Source organism: Arvicanthis niloticus, chromosome 3 (assembly GCF_011762505.2).
Source record: "Arvicanthis niloticus isolate mArvNil1 chromosome 3, mArvNil1.pat.X, whole genome shotgun sequence".
In the NCBI taxonomy this organism is placed as follows: domain Eukaryota; kingdom Metazoa; phylum Chordata; class Mammalia; order Rodentia; family Muridae; genus Arvicanthis; species Arvicanthis niloticus.
In genome coordinates, this window is record NC_047660.1 from 124,303,849 (window position 1) to 124,323,999 (window position 20,151).

General features: G+C 44.1%; 1 protein-coding gene and 1 long non-coding RNA gene across 4 annotated transcripts in view; one reads left to right on the forward strand and one right to left on the reverse strand.

Annotated features, from left to right (window-relative positions):
- LOC117705354 (aldehyde oxidase 4) overlaps positions 1-20,151 on the reverse strand; it is a 63,212-nt gene that overhangs the window by 28,230 nt on the left and 14,831 nt on the right. For 2 of the 3 annotated variants that reach the window (XM_076931882.1, XM_034497937.2), the window contains exons 5-14: positions 18,779-18,905; positions 15,379-15,440; positions 11,275-11,358; positions 10,510-10,590; positions 8,967-9,111; positions 8,641-8,733; positions 6,103-6,254; positions 4,905-4,998; positions 3,363-3,472; positions 989-1,173 (exon numbers count right to left, since the gene is read on the reverse strand). In XM_076931882.1, coding sequence (XP_076787997.1) covers positions 989-1,173; positions 3,363-3,472; positions 4,905-4,998; positions 6,103-6,254; positions 8,641-8,733; positions 8,967-9,111; positions 10,510-10,590; positions 11,275-11,358; positions 15,379-15,440; positions 18,779-18,905 — 1,133 coding nt within the window. The remainder of the gene's footprint in view (positions 1-988; positions 1,174-3,362; positions 3,473-4,904; positions 4,999-6,102; positions 6,255-8,640; positions 8,734-8,966; positions 9,112-10,509; positions 10,591-11,274; positions 11,359-15,378; positions 15,441-18,778; positions 18,906-20,151) is intronic. The other variant, XM_076931881.1, reaches the window with a different exon arrangement.
- LOC143441825 (uncharacterized) lies at positions 1,065-6,109 on the forward strand. Its single transcript, XR_013109527.1, has 3 exons — positions 1,065-1,197; positions 2,027-3,643; positions 5,106-6,109. It is a non-coding gene; the product is annotated as an uncharacterized LOC143441825 (long non-coding RNA).

Sequence of the window (20,151 nt, forward strand, 5' to 3'; positions counted from 1 at the left end):
GCTAAGACTGGCCTCTAGCACGTGACCCTCCTGGCCTCACCTCCTGAATGCTCTACCACGCCAGGTTCCTTAGCTTTCTTCAGCATCTGATTTAATGTTTCCGAATGTGTCTTTCCAAGTCTCCCTTTATTGTTCTTTTCTTTTAACTTCAGACACTGATCATAGGGATTTACTTAGGTTAAAAAAATCAACCCTGCTAAAAACCAAAGTTTTCGGAAATCTGGAGTTCTGATGTATGTCCCTGACCTGGAGCCTGGCACACATACACAGTGAACTATGGGTAAAGACTGAACTCTTCCAAAAGGGGAATGATTCCACACTTGTCTTAGAAGTGAGGGTTTAATTCAGTGTCTGAGGAAAACCACATTAAAGTCCACCCACTGAGAATGAGCATATGTGGTTAAATACAAATTATTGCAAAAACAGTAGTTGAAAAATTAAAAAAAAAAACTTTCTAGAAGCCAGCCATGAGGATTCCTGGAGCAAAACCTTCTCTGACACTCTGAAGATTCCATCTTCTTGATGTAGCTTAAAGATACTTTTTCATTTTCAGGATTCGGTATTGGAGGTATTTGCTTATTTTGCAGGTTGATTACTTAAAAACAATATCTACTTACACTATGCAATTTCTGCAATAATTGTACGGAAACCTACAATACATGTTGCCAGGTGGTGGTAGGACCTTTGATCCCAGCACTTGGGAGGCAGAGGCAGGTGGATCTCTGAGTTTGAGACCAGCCTGGTCTACAGAGTGAGTTTCAGGACAGCCAAGGCTACACAGAGAAACCCTGTCTTGAAAGACAAAACACACACACACACACACACACACACACACACACACACACACACACACACACAGAGAGAGAGAGAGAGAGAGAGAGAGAGAGAGAGAGAGAGAGAGAGAGAGAGATTTATGAAATCTCAGAAAATTTTCTCAAGTACAGGTTTAATGAAAATTCAAGCAGAAAGGTATGTAACTGTGACCTACCTCCCAACGAGCTGCTGGCAGGTTTGGCTTGCAGAGACCACAGTGGGGGCAACACTTCCAAAGAACATCCGAAGATCCTCGATTGTGTTTGTACCTTCCTTAAACTCCACGCTCATGCCAGCATTGACAATGGCAAAGGCATTTTCCTGACGCTGGGCCAACCGGAGTCCTGACACAAACTGCCACTGGAGAGAGAGGTGTTCAGAATGGTTAGTGCATGGCACACTGCAACTCTTCCTCCTTTCCCTGATGATGATGATGTGGTGGTAGTGGTGTGTGTGTGTGTGTGTGTGTGTGTGTGTGTGCACGAGTATGTGGAAGTAGAGGCGAGAGGTCAACATCAAATGTCTTCTTCAGTTGTTCTCTGTCTTTCTTTCTGGAGACAGGGTTTCTCACTGAACCTGGGGTTTACCAGTTGGCTATCGTGGCTTCCCAGTGAGCTTCAAGGATCTGCTGGTCTCTGTGTACCATCCCTGAACCACCAGATCTGGGATCACAGGCACAGCATATATCATCACATTTGTTACTTTATTTATTTTTAATGGGGGTGTTGGGGCTTGAACTTAGGTTCTCATTTCTGCCATGGCAAGTGCTTTACCCACTGAGCCATCTCCCTTGACCATTGGTGGTTGTTTCTAGTAAAGATCCTACAGATGGCTTATCACACAGATACAGTTAGTGATGGCAGCTCATGTGAGGATTGTCCTACCTATGTGTCTCAGGTGTAGCTATGTTTAATCCTCAGCAGCTCTGCTCATTTCCAGTTACAAGGACAGTGTTAGTAACGTCTGCAAGGTCACGGTAAGTGGCAGGCCTGGGCTTCAGATTCTGCTTCAGCTCTAGGCTCTCTGCTTTTCATGGCTTTGCCTGAGACTGTGAGGAAGTAACTCCAGTGTTTGGGCTTTATTTGCTTTAAGAAGATATTGGGGTGGATCAGATGATGTGTGTCCTATCTGGCTGCTGGGTGAGATGGGGATGGAGTGCCTCTGATGAGCTACCTAGTGTCACTTTTTCTATTTTTATTTGCCTTTTGTATAGGTTTCATTGGATGAGATTCTTTCACTAAGGAAAAATGCTGAGCACTCTTGGAACACACCGTCTCTAGAGTTCCAGATCTACACAAGCCATTCTAGGGAGAATCCTGTTTCTGGCTTGGAGCTCTAGCCCTGAAGTGGAGACACCTCCTTATGGGGACAGAGTCTCCAGGCTGCAGGGGAAGTCAATGGGATCACTGGAGCCCTGCCAACATAAAGCATATCTGTATAGAAGCTTCTGGAAGAAGCAGTAATTGACATGAATCTCCTGTGCTGTTTGGTGGGGGCTCTCCTGGCCATTCCTACTGCTGCCACATTCACAACTGTCTCCCACTTGAGTGACTACACAGGCCTCCCTCCCTCTTGATCCATTAACCTTCAGTCCTCTCACAACTGGGCTATCCTGTTATTGTGTGGGGCCACCCATTGTACTGTAAACATCTCTTTTATATAAACATTACCATGCTTTAACAGTTTAAAGGTGGCCATGTGCTAAGACAGACACAAGCTCCGTGTTGCACCTGACCCACTCTGTGCTAGGTCCCAGCCACTCTTCAGTCTCACTTGCCATGATGCTGTGGCTGTTCTGGTCTGGTCTGCCCACCCTCTTCATAGTTCTCTTACCTGGAATTGTGCCCTCCTTGCCACAGATCTGGAGCCTATCACAGGCCATGTTGGATCCCTGCTGTTCTGGCCCACAACCTTCGCAAATCCATCCATCCTCGTGCCCTCCCCTCCTCAGCTCCGCTAACACTGACTTCTCGGCCAGAGCTCCTTTGGTTCTTTGTCCACTCATTTATGGTTCTTGGTGGCTGAGTTTCGTTTCTTATTTCTAGTCTTTCCCACTACACTTAGGGAGCTTGGTAGAAAGAACCTGAGATGTTTTAAATAAGATCCTGCACTCTCTTCCTGGATTAACACTGTGTTGTAGGACAGCAGTCACTTAGTACCCGATGATTCCACTTAAGTTACCTAGCTCATAACTATTGGTGATTGACAAATTCGTAATAAATTTTCAGTTCATCAGAAACTTCTGAGGCTGATATCACTATATATTTACATACTCTTGGCTAGGATGCACATTCATCTATAACCAAAGTTTCCGCTCACACAGATTTTTTTTTTTTTTTTTTTTTTTTTGCAAGGCCACTGTCCCTTTAGGCACATCCCAAAAGGTCATAAGGTGACCCTTCTGTGGAAGCAGCTCAAATGGTCATCTGGGAGTTGATCCTTCACTGTGAGTGGCCCCAAACTCTCTCAGAAACTGTCAGTGGTGTGCTGTTGGAAACGCACGACAGGTGAACAAGTGTAGCACCAGAATGAAGGTACAGGAGCCTCACCTTAGCAGAGTGAGGAATAGAAACGGACAAGGCAACCTCTTCTGGTTTCAAGTTGGCCTCAGGCAACTTCTCGAGGAAAGGGCCATCTAAAGGGATCTGCCGTTCTCCTTCTGTTAGAGAGAAGGATCCAGTTAAGACATGCTTACCAAACACGGACTACTGGAATGAACTGATGTGGGCTGGGAGCCAGAGCCCAGGGACTGAGTTCCAGCCCCAAGCCTGGGCTGCCTGATGCATGAAGACTTTGGGGCCCAGGCTTCAGAATGACAGGGTTGCACGAGGTGAGCTAAAAGTCCTGTAGCCAGTTGCATTCACTTGCAAACCCTGGACTTAACAGATCTTTAAAGTAATTGGCGAACAACCTGCTACAATTTATAACATTTCCCAAACAAGAAAAGAGAGATTCCAGGAAGTTAAATTACTTTCCCAAAGTGCCACATGTGTGTGTGTGTGTGTGTGTGTGTGTGTGTGTTTCATGTGAACACACAAGTCTGTGTGAGGATGCTTGTACCAGAGTGTGACCTCCAGATATCAACCATGTTTGTTGTTCTTCAGGCTCTGTCTACTCTGGTTTCTTTTCAGACATGGTCTCTCACTTGGCCTTGAACACGACCTGTTAGGAAGTTGACTAGCCGGGGATCTGGTTGTTGTCCCTTCCCAGCTTCTGAGATGACACGAGAGCTGCCATGCTTGGACTTTTCCCCCTCGTTGGTTCTGGGGATTGAACTCGTGTCCTGATGCACCACGCACTTTACCACTGAGCTTCCCAGTCGGCCCCATCTGCTTTTCTTTGGTTAGAATTAGAAGCACGTGTGCCTTTTCTTAGATAGTTATAATTGTTTGAATGAGTTTTTAAAATGTAAATTCTAAATGAAGGGAAGAGATTTGACATCAGCAGCACTGTGAATAACATCAATTTGCTTTTATTCCCCTAAGTTTAGTTTTCTTCCATGAAGCTCATATTGGAATAAAAAGAGGAGTCATGCGTAGTGTATAAAACCTGCCTTCTTTCCAAAGCCAGGGAAAGAAATGTGTCATAAACGTAGGATAAAACCATGCCATAAGCCCCTGAGAAGCCTTTTACTCTTTCCTCTATCTTTTGCATTTGTTGATTTATTAATTGTATGATCACGTCTGCGGTTCTCATGTGGCCGTCAGAGGACAGCATATAGGACTCAGCTTTCTCCTTCTCCCGTGTGGGTCCCAGGGATCAAATTCAGGTTCCAGGTTTGGCCTCAAGTGCTTAACTCACTGGGCCATCTCAGTGGCCCTGATCCTATTCTCAATTTTCTTTGACTATAATTTGGACTGCTTATAAATGGGCCAAATACCTAAGAAAAGTATCCGAGACATTTAAGTCCAGTTTATAAGCACAGATCATCTGGAAGACAGGTGGATCACAGCTTCTGCCTCAGGTTTGAGGTGATGTTTGAGGCTCAGGGGGCAAAGCGAGATTTCTTGAGTCCCTAGTTCATAGTATACAACAGGGTCTATGTAAAAAATGTACGTGTAAGATCAAATGCCCGAAGCTTGGCCTCTTACCTTTAGATATCACACTGATGGTAGCATTTCCAGCTGCCAAAATGGGGTTGAGGTCAGAAAAATCAGGGCGGCTCACAATATGTCCCCCTAAAGTCTAATAAAAGATGACATAAAAAAAGTTTCATTCAGTTATCTGACAGGTAAGGAATTGTGTACACAGAGATATTGTGTAAGTTTTTAATTCTCCTTTTTGCTCCACAGAAAGATCCGGGAGCATTTGGCAGATGCAAGACAACCCTGACACCATGCTGTGCTCAGCTCATGGTTGACCCATCTAAATGCTGCAGGTTGAGGAGGTACCTGTGGGCAGAGAGGAGAAATCGCCTCTTGGAGAAGAGGTCTTAACACACATTTGTGCAGAAGCATTCCTTGATACGCAGACTCCATGAAGTCAAGTGAGAGATGTGAGTGGGAATTTGGGTAGTGATGTCATCAGGTTATCGGGAACATGAGAGTGTGACCAAGGGAAAGATGGAGAGCCTGAAGCCCCAGTGAACACACCCGGGTCATGTAGCCACGTGGCTAAGAAAGCCGGTGCTTTTCTGTGACTTTCAACCCTCAGGAAAGTCTACTTAGGACAAGCTTGAACAGGGATCTTTAGGGGACTTATGGAAACAAGCTCACTGAGATGAGCAATGCCATTTAGAAAATGAACACAAGATACAGATGTTAGACTATGTGGCAGACTTGTGGATAGGCAGAAGGCTGGAGACAAACTGTGTCTGCCTGCCCCCCACATCCCGAAGGCTTGCCCAGCATGCGTGCAATTGGGAGTGGTTTGAGCCAATTAACCTAAAAATCATAAGTAATGGGGAAAACCCAGTAAGTGAGATGTCTAGATGACTGGGGGTCCAAGGATGTGTGCGTGGGGCATATGTGTCAGAAATGGACAACAAACCAGAGGCCTAAGAGGAGAACCAATCAGAAGAGCTTTGGGGAAGGTGGGATCTTGTTAGCTGCACTCCAGATAAGGCATGTGTCACAGATAGTCTAAGTTGGATGGGACCCAAGACACAGTCTCATTTGGTTGGTTTTTAGTTTCCAAACTCAAATTACCATAGTTTAAGGAGTTTAAGTAGCTTCCCTAAGTTCCCATATTACACAGGTGACTGGGACAAGAATTGTCTATATCATAATTTGTTATATCATTTTATATATACACAGACAGACACACTGTGGATTATTTTATAGTACATACAGCCATATTCCTGATCTGGGGCCCTGCAAGTGTCCTCAGATGCTTCAGGAGGGCGTGATAGGTTTTGGTCTTCTCCTTTGGTTGCTCTGATACTAGAAAATCCAAGGCATCGTTGAATTGTGCCAGGCTATATCCTGCTCCTATTGTTACCCCTGAAGGCAAGAGACAGAATGTAAGTACACAGTGAGTCTGTAAGCCAAGGGCCCATGGAAACAGGCATCTAAATAGATCTGCTCCTCATTTATCTAGTTAGGATGACAACTGATGGTAATTAGGGATTCTTCTGACAATTTGCCTCATTGTCATGGTTAACATTTACAGGCAACTTGATTATGTATCTGAGGGTGTTTCCAGAGATTAACTCCCAGGGGCATCTCCCTCAGTATGGGCAGTGCTGTCTTATAATGTGGGGACCCACACGGGGGAAAGAAGAGCGTGGGTTGAACACTAAACCATAAAAAGGAGAGAATTGAGCATTTGACACTCCATGCTTCCTGACTGGGGACACCATGTGACCAGCTGCCTCCAGCACCTGTTCACATGATTTCCCTGTCACATGATTGTACCCTTGAACAGTGATCCAAAATACACCTTCCTCCCTTAAGCTTGCTTCCTCTCAGGTATTTTGCCCCAACAATAAACAAGGAACTAATACAAAGGGATAGTCATCTTGCAGAATTTTTTCTCTGTCTGCTCCTTAAACGTGATGATGTAGCTGCCCTGCTCAGCCGTGCTTGTCCTGACATGATGGAATGAAATGCTTGAAGCCAGGATCCAGCATAAACCTTTCCTCCTTTTAATATACCTCTCTCAGGTGCTTTGTCATAGTGATGAAAACCCAAAGCAATCTTCAAACATTAAGTACCAAATCCTTTTCACAGTCACAGATAGTCATACTTGCCTTGGATTTTAGTACATATTAACCACAGATAATCAAAATTCAATAGTTCATTTGCTTTCTCTCAGTAAACGGTCAAATACAGAAATTCTAAATCCCCCACGTTTTTCTGAGACAGTTTTACTACACTACAGAGCCCAGGCTGATCTTAAACCCATGGGTCTTCTTGCTTCAGCCTCATGGATACTAGATTATATCGTGTGCCAGTACATCAGGGCTTCTAAACTCTTTTGAGCATCATTACACCAGCACTGTGCATGTGCTTCCCTTTGACTCTCCCCCTTTACAAGGAGACCAGGCGCAGACACCTGCTTGCAGGCTAGTTTTATCCACTGCTGTGCTAACAGGGCAGGATCTCAGTAGTGTTGTCTTACCGGGGCTAATAGGATCCCTAGGGAAGTGATTAAAAACTCTCACTGTGCACCAAGTACTAATTCACACACTGGACATAAAAATGTGCATTTATCTATGAAGTTAAAGTTTCATGGAGGGATGATTAGGGAGGCAGTGCTGACTGCTCCTAGGAAGGATGGCAATGAAGAAAAGTTAGAGCAACAGATACAGCTCTACTGGCTCTGCCTCCTCATCTCTACGTCCTCACTGCACCCTACCCAGTGACCTCCCCTCACCCACATGCCTGGATAGTATCTCCTACACATCTTTTTCTATACCTATATCCATTCATATAGATATTCCAACACTTAAGAAACAAATGAATGGGCCAACTGACTTAAGATTGGCATGTCAGAGGGATGTTGAGAAGATACCCAGCTGGCTTCTTTTTCATGCTGACATTTTATCTATTTAGGGTTAGTGTTTTTAGCTCTTATTACCTATTGATTATCTATTGAAATGTATTATTTGGGTATTGGTAGTGGGATGAATCAGAGGGCCCTGTTTGCATGCTATAAGCACAAAAGACAGAAGATCTATCCCTGACTCCGGAGGCCGGGGGAACTCATTTAGGTCCTTTGATTCTGAATCTTCCATAGGATTTTGGAGACTCCAAGGTATGACCCAGGTCTGTTTCCTGGGGTTGTCATAAAGACCAAAGAGACAGGACGTGTGAACATACTTGGCAACTCATGAAAAGAATGAAAGAAAAAAAATAAAGTTGCTCATAGTTGCATTTTACATTTTGTGGCCAAAATTGTGTGTGTGTGTGTATGTGTGTGTATGTGTAAGTGTGTGTGTATGTGTGTGTGTATGTGTGTGTATGTGTGTATGTATAAGTGTGTGTGTGTGTATGTGTGTGTGTGTGTATGTGTAAGTGTGTGTGTGTATGTGTGTGTGCATTCATGTGAATTAGTGTGTGCACACACATGTGAATGCATGTGTCTTAGTATGCATGTGTGTGTGATGCCACTAAAGAAAGAAAATATCTGACCAATTTTTCTGTTGCGGCTGAACTCTTCTGCTCTTTGGTATTTTCATGCTAGTATGGCTCTGATGACAATGTGATTCTTAGTGACACAGCTGAGTGAGACACTCTGAAGATGCTCACGGAGAACGCACAGTAAGTGACCAGTCAGTCACTTTGACTGAATAAATGGAGTCAGGTATCCTGTGACACATCACTGATTGTACTAGCTCCCCACTGAGCCAAGGTTGATGCCTTATTTGAAACACAAGATGCTTACCGTTATCTGTGGTGTTTATAAGATTTAGTTCTGGAAGCCCAAGTGGGGATATAAAAACTGGATGGAATTCATCATTAAATTTAATACCGGGTCCTTAAGGAGAAAAACAGGATGTGATTACAAAGAGAGAAGAATGGGTTACTGGTAAGACAGCATGAAAACTCAGGACATATAGAACGTATTTGCAAAAGGAAAAAAAGAAATCACTGTAAAGGACCATGAGTCCCATGAATAGAAGTGAGCTGTGCCCACCAAGAGTTTAAGGAGGAGCACAGATGATTAGGTTAACGGGTTAACTAAAGTAAAACACATCTCAGATAACATACCCACTGCAGTGTTCCCCATGACGAGTGGGGCTTCGGGGTAGCTGGCTTTCAGTTCTAGGAGGTCATTCAAGGTCACAGGCATGATCCAGATGGTCCTATTCCCTAGGAATGTCAATCTCCTCTTGTTTGGGTCCTCTGCCATTCTCTGCAGCGAAGCAAAGCCACTGTACCTTCCAGCATCCACATGGTCTACTGGCCACTTTAGCTTTCCCAGAAGACCTAACTTCTATGGGTCAGGACAGGGTGGGCTGAAACTACCAAATAGACGAGGTTACATCCTGCTAGGTATCCATAGGGACACTCCGTTTTTACTGGTGAAGCCAGTGTCTGTAGAGGCCCGTGGGGGAGTGGGAGAGCCTTGGTCTACTGTAGTTTTGCTCTAACACTGGAGAATTAGGATTTGCACAGGAACCAGCCTCTGAGGAGAAACTGGGTTCCCAGGAGACTTGGCTCTGATAACTTACCTCACCGCTAAATTCTACATGTGCACAGGTCCTGGATTTGCATCTTTCTATCTATAAATGGCAACATTGCTACAGGCCAGGTGGAGAGAAGCTGAGGATACTTTTTCCCCTCAGTTCTAGTGAAAACTGCATTTAAGTCCATTTTTTAGCCTCTGCCTCCGGAGTCCTTGGTAAGACTGAGCAGTGGCCTAGAGATCCTGTTAACTGTGACCCAGAGAGACTCATCTGTGGGCTCAGACGAACACTGACTTAAAGAAAATCTGCCACTGAACACGACTCCCTTAAAAATTAAAAAAAAAAAAAAAACCTCACTTGTTTCACTTGTTATTTGTTTATTGGTGTGTATGTGTGTTGTGTGCTGTGTGTTGTATGTCTATGTGTGGATTGTGTGTCTCTGTGTTGTGTCTCTCTGCATATCCTGTCGCTCTGTGAGTTGTGTGTCTCCATGTGTGTGTGTATATAAGGGAGATTAATTTTGTTTTACAACCCTGCATATATCTATCTAGTATGCACATTAGGTTTACGATTTTTAAAATACTGACTCATAGCCAAGTTCTCACACTCTGAGGATGCGAGGCACTGGGTTCCGAACATCTAGGGGATTCTCTCTCGCCTACTCTATTCTCTCTCGCCTATTCTGCTCTCTCCAGGGCAGAGTCCACATTCAGAGTCCAGAGCAGAAGTACCAGCATACCAGAATGTGACCTGTACTATTTCCCTTTTTAATTTTTTTCTTTACTAGGTTGAGCCAGTGGTTAACGAGCAGTATAATTCCATTGTCCTACGATTCATTGTCACTTGACTGTTTTACAAATGGCCTATAAGATACTCAAGCACACCTGTGTGACCTCAGAATCCCGAGCTGCTAGGATTCAGCCCAAGAGACCCCAAGGTCCTGGCAGCACCACTCTCCTGCTTTGATTTTTCTATTGGAAGAACTGAACAAGATTCTGAGAATGACTCCATCATGGTGAAACACCCCCCACCCCAATCTCTTCACATCTAGAGCTTGGTCTTTCTATGGTGTAATACAAAATGTAATACATTGTATCATGAATCACAAGAAAAAAGAAACTTACAATCAGTTCAGGAGGAAATATAGGCTCCTGCGATGGGTCGAACGGCTGGAACTCATCTTCATTATACAGTTTAGTACACATCTCAAGAAAACACAGCAGAACACAGATGGAGCCTCACAGTTACTGAGAGACACACAGCAATATTCAGGTGAGACGTTCCTCCTGACACACTGACACAAAGTGAGATGAGGGAGACACAGGGCGGCAGCGCACACTCCCAGGACTGAGCACTGGCCTTCTGCACCGGCTTGCCTGTTACTGTGGGTGCATATTTTTACGAACACAAAGGTGCCTGAGGTAGTTACTATAGATGGTCGACTCTAAAGGCTCTAGAAGCCTCTAGGAGCAAGCCTTTACATACGTCTGTGAGGGAGAGTCTGGACTGGGTTAACTGGGACGGAAAGACCTACCCTGTATATGAGTATTCACCATCTCATGGCCCTGAGTCCAGGCTGAGTAAAAAGAAGAGAGAGGGCCAGCACAGCCCCATCCCAGCACCCGCCAGCACAGCACCCATCCCAGCACCCGCCAGCACAGCCCCATCCCAGCACCTGTCTCTGCTGCACAGGCAGTGTGACCAGCTGTCTTACGTGCCTGTCACACTGCCTTCCCTCCACACTGCACTGAGCTCTCAAACTGAGACTTTTAATGACACAATTTTCACTTAGTTTTGCCTTCTAGTGACTGATAAAAATAGATACATTTGAATTTTTATTATTGTTCTTTGAATCGATCCCCACTGAAGTAGGAAAAGCCAAGACTTACCTTTTCCTCTCTGCTCTCTGAACACCTCTCATCTAGATCCATGCAGCATTTTCCGGATCCTTTCAATTGGCAAACAGTAGACTTCTTGGGAAACAACACAGTTTAAGTCAACTTTGTGGTCAGATTTGTCAACATGCCAACCCTGGCCCCCATTTCTGTAACACCCCCCCCCCCAAGGAGTGAAAAGTTCATCTGTTGATTCCTCATTTCTGTTTTTGGCTGAATGGAAAGAGGTCCCTGAAACATTTGGTCTCATCTTGTTGGTGATTCTCCAATTCCCAGTAAAACATAGGTAACAAGACTCGGAAATGGCTGGCACCTTGTAGACCCAGCACTTGGGAAGTAGAGGCAAGAGGATTAGGAGTTCAAGACCATCCTTGGATATATAGCAAGTTTGATGCCAGCCTGGGCTGTAAAACCCTGGCTCAAAAACCCAAACAAATCAGAACAAACAAAAACCAAAGAAGAGGGGTGGGATGTTTGTAGCTCAGTGGGCAAGCTGACATGTGTAAGACCCTTGCTGCAACCTTAGTACCATGAATGACAATAAAAATGCTTAAACCTCTATGCTAGGATGGGAGGTTAGGCAAGAAGCTATCCTGCTATTAAACAATTAGAGAAAAATAAAGGGGGCACACAACTGTGGGGGCTTGCAAACTGTCACTCTGGGTTCATGGGAAGACACAGGGGGTGAGAGTCCATGGGATCAGCCCTGGGACTTCCCACGGGAATGGAGAAACACGGGGGATAGTGCTGTGGCGGTCAACCCAAGAACATTGTTTTTCTCTTCACAATGATGTTTCACGAGTCTTTAGTGCAGTCTTAAGAAGTCAAGATGCTTCTAAGAGTTTTCTATAGGAAAATAAAAATGAAATAAAGCTTTGGGGTTATTTGTATATTATCAAAATCATCATGAATTATTTGGAAGATCCAGATGGCTAATCATTTAATAATTTGTGGAACCAAAAAGATAACCTTTTGAGCCTGAATTCATCAGTTGTTGCCACTATCAATTCTTTTTCCTCCTCCCCACTTCCTCCTGCCCTCTTTTCTCTCCCTCTTACTCTCCCTCTTTCTAATTTTTCTGATACTTTAGTGAGATAAGATCTCACACTGTAGCCTAGGCTGAACTGGAAGTAGCTCACTTTATAACCCAGGCTGGTCTTGGACTTCTGGCAATGCTCCTGTCTTACTTAGCCTTCCAGGTGCTGGGATTGCAAGTGTGTACCACAACACCCAGCTTCATTTACCATTCTCATCTTCTCTTGTCACTGTGTAAACGATGCCAAAGGGTGTGTGGTGATTTGGAGGCAAGTAATGTCATATTTAAAATCAAGAGTCTAGTTCCTGGTTTAGCAGGAGCCAGGCTGGCGTGTTAAATTGGGATAATAAAGCCCGTCTCAAATGGTTTTGTTATACTTGATGATGAGAAAGATCTCACACAGTGTCTGACACACAGACCTGCTGGGAAAGTGAGAGTCAGTGTTTTGAACTCTAAGACTATTTCTATGGAATTAATTAGGAGCTTGGGTACTGTGAGCTGCATGGGGGTTTGGAGACTGTGAACTGTGCAGTGGAAAGATACTAGTTCTTTGTATTCTTGTCTACATTTTTATATAGATTTTTATCGACAAAGAAGACCTCATAGTTTTAGGCGGGACAATGTGAAGAAGGTGCTATGTCTGGAGGTTAAAACAAATGGCAAAACACTGGTCACTCTTATGACTTACCATAAAGAGTATCTCAGGAATTAAAATGATCTAGCACGTTGTTTATAAAATCTCCTGAAAATTCTTAGTAGTAGCATAAAAATATGTTTCCAATGTTGTTTTTTTCCAATGTTGTTTTATTTTTTATCTTTAGACAAAGTCTCAAGTATCTCAGAATGACTGGAACTGGTTGTGTAGCCAGGGATGGCCCTCCTACCGCTACTCCTTGAATGTTTGGCTGGCAAGCATACACTATAGTGCCTAGTGTGTGTGGCGCTAAGGCTTCATGCATGCTGGGCAAGCATTCTACCGACCAAGCTACACCCTGGCCCCTCAAAAACTTAAAATATTCGAAATGAATTAGTATATTTTGAATTATTTTCAGTCAATAAAATGATACAAACATAATTTTTAATCATGAAAAGTGGACCCTGAAAACCATGTACTTCAAGACGGCATCTGTACGCACCAATCAGTCTCCAGCTTTCTCTGTTCTCTGTGGCTCCTCTGTTCTTAGCTTTGAAAGCGACTTGGGATCCTGGCTTACTGCAGTCTTTGCTGCTTGGTGGTTAGATCTGGTTATGACTGGCCCTCTCCTTCTCGAAGCTGCCTTTCTGTCTCCAGTTTGTCACACAGGCCTTTGTGAAGATTCCCTTCTTCATGGGGTGCTGTAGTCGCTCATGCTTTCACTGCCCCCTCCCCACTGTGCCCTGATCAGGCTTAACCTTCTCACAGGCAGGTGCTGCGAGCATTGAAGTTCTGTGCTTCTGTTACTCCTTGCTCAGGAGTAATGTCTACGTGTTGGCTCTCAGCTTTAAGTCTAAAAGCTTCAGCTCCAATCATCATCGTCATCGTCATCGTCATCATCATCATCGTCATCATCATCATCGTCATCATCATCATCACCGCCGTCATCATCATCGTCGTCATCATCATCATCATCGTCATCGTCATCATCATCGTCATTGTCATCATCATCGTCACCACGTCACCACCATCATCATCATCACCGTCATCATCATCGTCATCATCATCGTCGTCATCATCGTCATCATCATCATCATCGTCATCATCGTCGTCGTCATTGTCACCATCATCATCGTCATCGTCATCATCATCATCGTCATCGTCATCATCATCATCATCATCATAGTCGTCGTTGTCACCACCACCACCACCATCATCATCATCGTCATTGTCACCACCACCATCATCATCGTCGTCGTCATCATCATCATCATTTAAAACCTCAGTCACACCAACTTCTCTCTTCCTTTTCATTTTTAATCAGAGCCTTGGACATTGGACATCTTTTCTTATTTCAACTAATTCTCTTCCTTGTAATTTTTCTGTTGCTCTTTCTCCAACCATCCATGTCTTTATTTCTGCAATTTCTTTTATGACATAGCTCAAAACCTCCTTATCAAAACTTCTGATAAGTTCCCTGTCTTTTCTGTCCTCCTCCCAGTTCCCTCCAGTCTGTGTTCCTTCTGTATGCATGGCTGTTAGACATATTAAGTGTTTAATATCTGTCTTCTCCTGGCCCTTTCCTGTACTGGGGGTTGGATTGTGGGCTCACGTATGCTAGTTAAGTGCTCTGTCTCTGGGTACATCCCAGTCTGCCTTTTGACTTGATACAGGGCCTCACTAAGGGGCCCAGCCTTCTCTCGAAGTTCCTCTGTGCTCCAGTGTGTCCTGCACTTAAGATTCTCCATCCTCGGCCTCAGTTCAGAGCCACAAAACTGGCTGCTCTCATCCTCTCCACATTTCATTTTCTTCAATACAGTATTCATTTATTGGAGCAGTTGAATAAATGTCATAATTCTCAGGAAAGTATCAGATTTTAAGAAATAAATAGGGCATGCTAAGAGTACTCCTGAACCCAGAGTGGCTGGTTGTACAAAACCAAGTGCACCAGCGCAGCACTGTGGACACCCCATTTTTCCTGAGGAGCTACAGGCCATTATGTTTGCTGGAGAGGGGAGCCATATTCCTCAGTGCTGTGGCCACTGGCAAGCTCTGAGTGAATAACCCCACTCACGTTCACGGAAGCAACCCTAGTTAAAATGCAGGGGGAGGGGCAGGAGCAGGGGCTGAGGGAGACGGGGGCAGAAAAAAGACATGAAGGCAAGAAGAGACTCAAAGAAAAAAAGAAGGGGTTTCGCAGGAGTGGGGGAATAGAGGGTGATGGAGAGCGTTAGGGTCAGAGTACATCACATACAGGCATCAGATGGGGAAGAGTAAATACGCACAGTAGGCATCTAGCAACCTCCAGTGGCTAAAAAACGGTGGCATGAAGCCCTTTCAGAGATGGTGAGTTAAATGGGTTATTTCATGTCAAAGTCCACTCACACATTAAGTCAACAAAATGTTAACCGACAACGTGTTAACTTACCGGAGAGAACGTTTTTGCGCTTTCTACGATCGGTCGATATCCAGTGCATCGGCACAAATTACCTGGTTAATAAGGAATCAGGTCTTAAGGTCTCATATAGAGATAGGCTATAAATGTATATGCAAATGTTTTCAGCAAAATAAACAAGTTTTTCTTTCGTCTGAAACTCAGCAAGATGCTTTGAAAAAACACTTCTCCTAGAGATATTCTTCAAATAACAGGTAGTGTGATTACACATTTTTTTTTTCTGAAACAGTAGAGAAACCTTCACATTTCCCAACCGACTCCTCCTGCTTTATTTCAGGCCTATACCCTAAACAGAGTGCCCATTATCCTCATGACTGTCACATCCCTGTCAGGAGCAGGTTTTCCCATTCTGAGTAGCAGGATCTCACTACAGACCTAAGAGCAACTGAGTCAGTAGATCATGAACCACAAACCCTTCCTCTTCATAGGTTAATTATCTCAGGTAGTGTGTCATGGTAATGGAAGGCTGACAGACACAGGGACAGTACTCCAAGGTCTCTGCCTCTGTTCTCCTGGGGAATATCAAGACAGAGCTGTTCCACCGACTGCCTGAATCCTGCAATAAGTGCTGGGTCATTTAGGAGTCTACCTTAGTGGACTTGCTGGATTGTAAGTTCTTGGAGAAGCAGGATTGCCTTGAATGTTCTTGCACCCACCATGAAGTTACAGTCTGTATTTGGGAAGTAGCTGATATTGTTCAATTAGTCAACAATTCCAAAATACAGCTGGAAGTATGAGGGACACAACTGTCCTTACAAAAGTCTATGCATCCAGGCATGGTGGTGCATGCCTCTGACCGCAGCACTCAGGAGGCAGAGGCAGGCAGGTCTGTGGATTCCAAGCTGGCCTGGTCTATACAGTAAGTTTTGGGTCAACCAGGGATTATATAATGAGATTGTGTTTCAAAATTTTGAAAATGTATTGTGCAAATTTTACAACCAGCTTGAATGGTAATTATGAAGGGGTCTTGATAACACAAGGAAATTCTCACACTGTTGAAATCATACATAGATAACCACACATAAAAACAAATGATGTCGATATCCATGCCTAGAAGACGGACAAAGTAGAGATGTCTTTGACAGTAGTTGTCTGTTAGTGGCAGAGTAATGCATGAGGTTTTCTTTGCCTTTTAATTTTTGGGAGGCATCTTCACAATAGAAGATTATTTTTATACTCAGAAGTACACTTCAAATTATTAGGTTTCACTACCGTTTTTACAAGTTTGGAGCAAAGTGTGTATGGACTAGACAGGCTTAAACACCCAGCAGAACACTGTGTGGAGAGTGGGTTCTGGGTGAGCCCACCTGATTATAGAATGGAGCTAGCCCAGGAAGAATCTGCACACATACACAAGACGGGCGTAACACTCTAAGATGGTTCTTTATGGTAAGAGGGAAAGAAAACCAGAAAGGATGTAAAGTCAGAATTTTATTGTGAAACCGAGGCAAGATGTTAAGAACACAGGAGGCGTGGGTTAGAAAGCTCAGGAGGCAGAGGATGCCTTCCTTCATAAAGAGACAGAGAGCAAACGTTGAGACTCAGTGCTCGCCAGGATCAGGGTGTTGGTTTGGGGCTGCATAATCAGCCTTAAGTCTCCAATACCAGAAAAGAGACCCAGAGGAGGACATGACTGCAGGAAGGCTGCTTCTCCCTCCCTGGATGTGCACATCTGACACGAACTGGATTTGGGAGGTTATTCAAAACAGTAAAAGGAGGACATAAAGTTAGGAAGGGGAGGGGGTGAGAGCACTGGGGGAGCAGAAAGGAGGTAGGGGTGGGTGGCACATTGTATAAGTGTATGAAACTTTTACATAATAGAAAATACTAAAAGATTTGGCATGTCTATATTTTGTAATAATATACAGTCAATGGGATGCTTATGTATTTGTAAACCATTCCCAGGATAACTGCACCAAATATACTCTTCAAGCTATCTACCCAGTGGATCTGCCTCACGCCCAGTGTCTGCCGGCTCTCTCCCACCCTCAGTGCTGAGGAGTATGTGCAGAGGGGCAGGGGTACCCTGACACCCTCAGCTGATATCTCTGTCCTTTCCATGTGGACTGTTACATGAATTATAGGCATAGAATCTGGAAGGCAATACTCCATCTCTGAATCCAGACCGCCTGGACCCAGGGAAGTCAGCCAACCAAAACGCCAAATTCAAGATCTCTGATTCTCAAGGCTGTCTGTATTCTGCTAGGTGTGCATTACTTCACAGAAGAAAACAAGATTACTGATCACTTAATCCATTTAGGCTTGGTTAGAATTACGGCAGAAACGACTAGCCAAGACCATTAACCAGAAATTGAGAAATCGGGAGAAGGTGTTGAGAGAAAAATATCAAAGGAAAACTTATATGCCGCTTCCAAAAACATTTAAGTTGAATTTTGACCTAGTTTCCTTCTGCATTGTTTCATCATAACCGAGTTTTGCGTGTGTCTGTTTATGGGAAGGAACCAGGAACTTTGCTTTAATAACTATTAGTCATCGACAACATTAATACCTTAGGTCTTGTGTCCCAGCCTAGGAAGACCATGATAGAAACTACATTTGTTTGCATGCTTTTTTAGATACAAAGTCAGAATTCTTACACCTAACTTTATTGTTATTGTTATTATTATTATTATTATTATTTTAGGAATTGAACTGCTCACTATCTGTTTCTGAGCCCCCTGAACCAGCCAGATGCATGGTGCCTAAAAAAAAAAAGCTCTCCTCTTTGAAGGATTAATTTACTTTAGTAAGGATTACTTACTTTAGTAAGTAAGGTTAGTGAATGATTTAGATTAATTGAAAAAAACAGAACAATGAAGCCTTGTTGTTTCACTCTACCCTCATTTCCGCATTTGGAAAAGACTGAATTGGTATTAGCAGCAGGCATTGAAATTCCTTCAAAGCTTCAGTAAAGGAAAAGTGATGAAGCCAGAATCACCCAACTACCAGCCCAGGGCTGCAGAATGAAAGTGGTGTCTGTCTGCCTCAGTGTCTTTCCGAAGGGCTGGGTGTTAGCTTACAGTGGCTTGGTCATCATCTGCTGCCAAGTGAGGTAGAGGGTGTATAAAGGTCAGCTCACTATCCAGTCCTCTTTGTCCTACATGTTCCTGGCTGGTCTCTCTCTCCTGCTTTCTGTCCTTCTTGCTCCACCCTTCTCTCTGCCCTCATGACTCTGCTCCTGTCTGTCTGCCTGTCTACCACACTTCCCTCTCTTCCCACAACTAACTCCCTTGTACTAGATCTGTTACATGGTGTAATTTCTCAGGGGGACACCTTGGCATGGGTCAGTCAGGCACCCCTTTGCAGTATTATATGTTACAACACAGGGAGGCCCATCTTTTATTTCCCTACGCATTGCTTGCCAAAGCCTCACCTCCAAGAGCCTTAGTGATCTGATCAGGTGTCGGCTCCGGGTGGTTCCTCAGCAGAGTGTAGATGGACATCACCATCCCAGGGCTGCAGAATCCACACTGAGTGCCGTGACACTTGGCAAGCCGTTCCTGAGAGACAAAGGCACGGCATCAGTGCAGCAGACCTCTGTCTGGCTTTCTTGTCATGCACGCTAGCCAGCAGTGCAGAGAATAAACTAAGCTTACTGAAAATAACTACAGGAGAACGCTTGCCCCTAGAGGAAGAGGATTAATTTCTTGAAGTCAGGTGCATGCAATGTATTTTTGATAAAAAAGGGGGGGGGTGTCTAGTAGCAGGTATTGCTCAAGACTCTTCCTTCTCTGTAGATCCAGGCTCTCCTTCTGTGAAACAAAAAGTATAATTTGAGGAAGAAAATGACCTAGTGTTATTCTCATGCTGCTTTGTTTGTTTGTTTCATCTTCAAAAATAAACATCTATCTCATATTGTTGGGCTAGTTACACTTCTAAATCATGCACATCCATCTTACACAGTGAAAGCAGTGGGGGAGGGGTAGTGGGGTAAAGGCAATTTATCTGTTTAATGTAAAAACCCTAAGCCAGGAAGCTGCAGACGGAGTCAGGACGACCAGTCCAGCCTGTCTGTCACTTCACACTCAGCTGGCTGGCCAGAGTGTGACTCTAGTGCTCTCAGATAAACATTTTCTCCCCACACTTCAAGGCTCCTATAATGAAAGCCAAATACCCTGTGTGTGGTTCCAGAGAAAAGACCGATATTATTTTAGTACTGGGGGACAATATGGCTGTGTTGGATTTATTGCCACCTGGCTGTTGTCTCTTCTGTGGCTTGTAGCCTTGGCTGTAGAACCTGCTGGTGTGTTTCACACTTGGCTTTCCTGGGGAGACAAACCTGTGCATTTTCTTGGGGAGACAGACAAACAGACCTGTCCATTTTCTTTTCTAATTTTCATTGTACAAATACTTTTGCTACTATTGCAAATATAATGTATACAAACCAAGGCATTTTAAGTGCATCTAGTTTAATTTAGCTGTGGATATGTTTAAAGACAATGGGCAGAAGTCCTGAATATTTAACAAAAGGCTTTTGCAACCCAGATCAAGCCTGCTCTGGGGCAACCACTAAATAAATGTGACTCTTGTTCCATCAAGACCCTGGGGAGTTAAATCTACTCAGTGCTGAAGGAAGCCTGTATAAGTAGAGTGATGAGAGGTGAATGCTGGGTACCATTTACTCTGCCCTTAAAACTCCCCCAGCAGAATTTCCTGCTCAGGTATAAGAAAATAACACGGCCTTTTCTTTGACAAGCCTTCTAAACGTGAGCAGCCACTCTTTGGTATTTTAACTGTAGCAGGCAC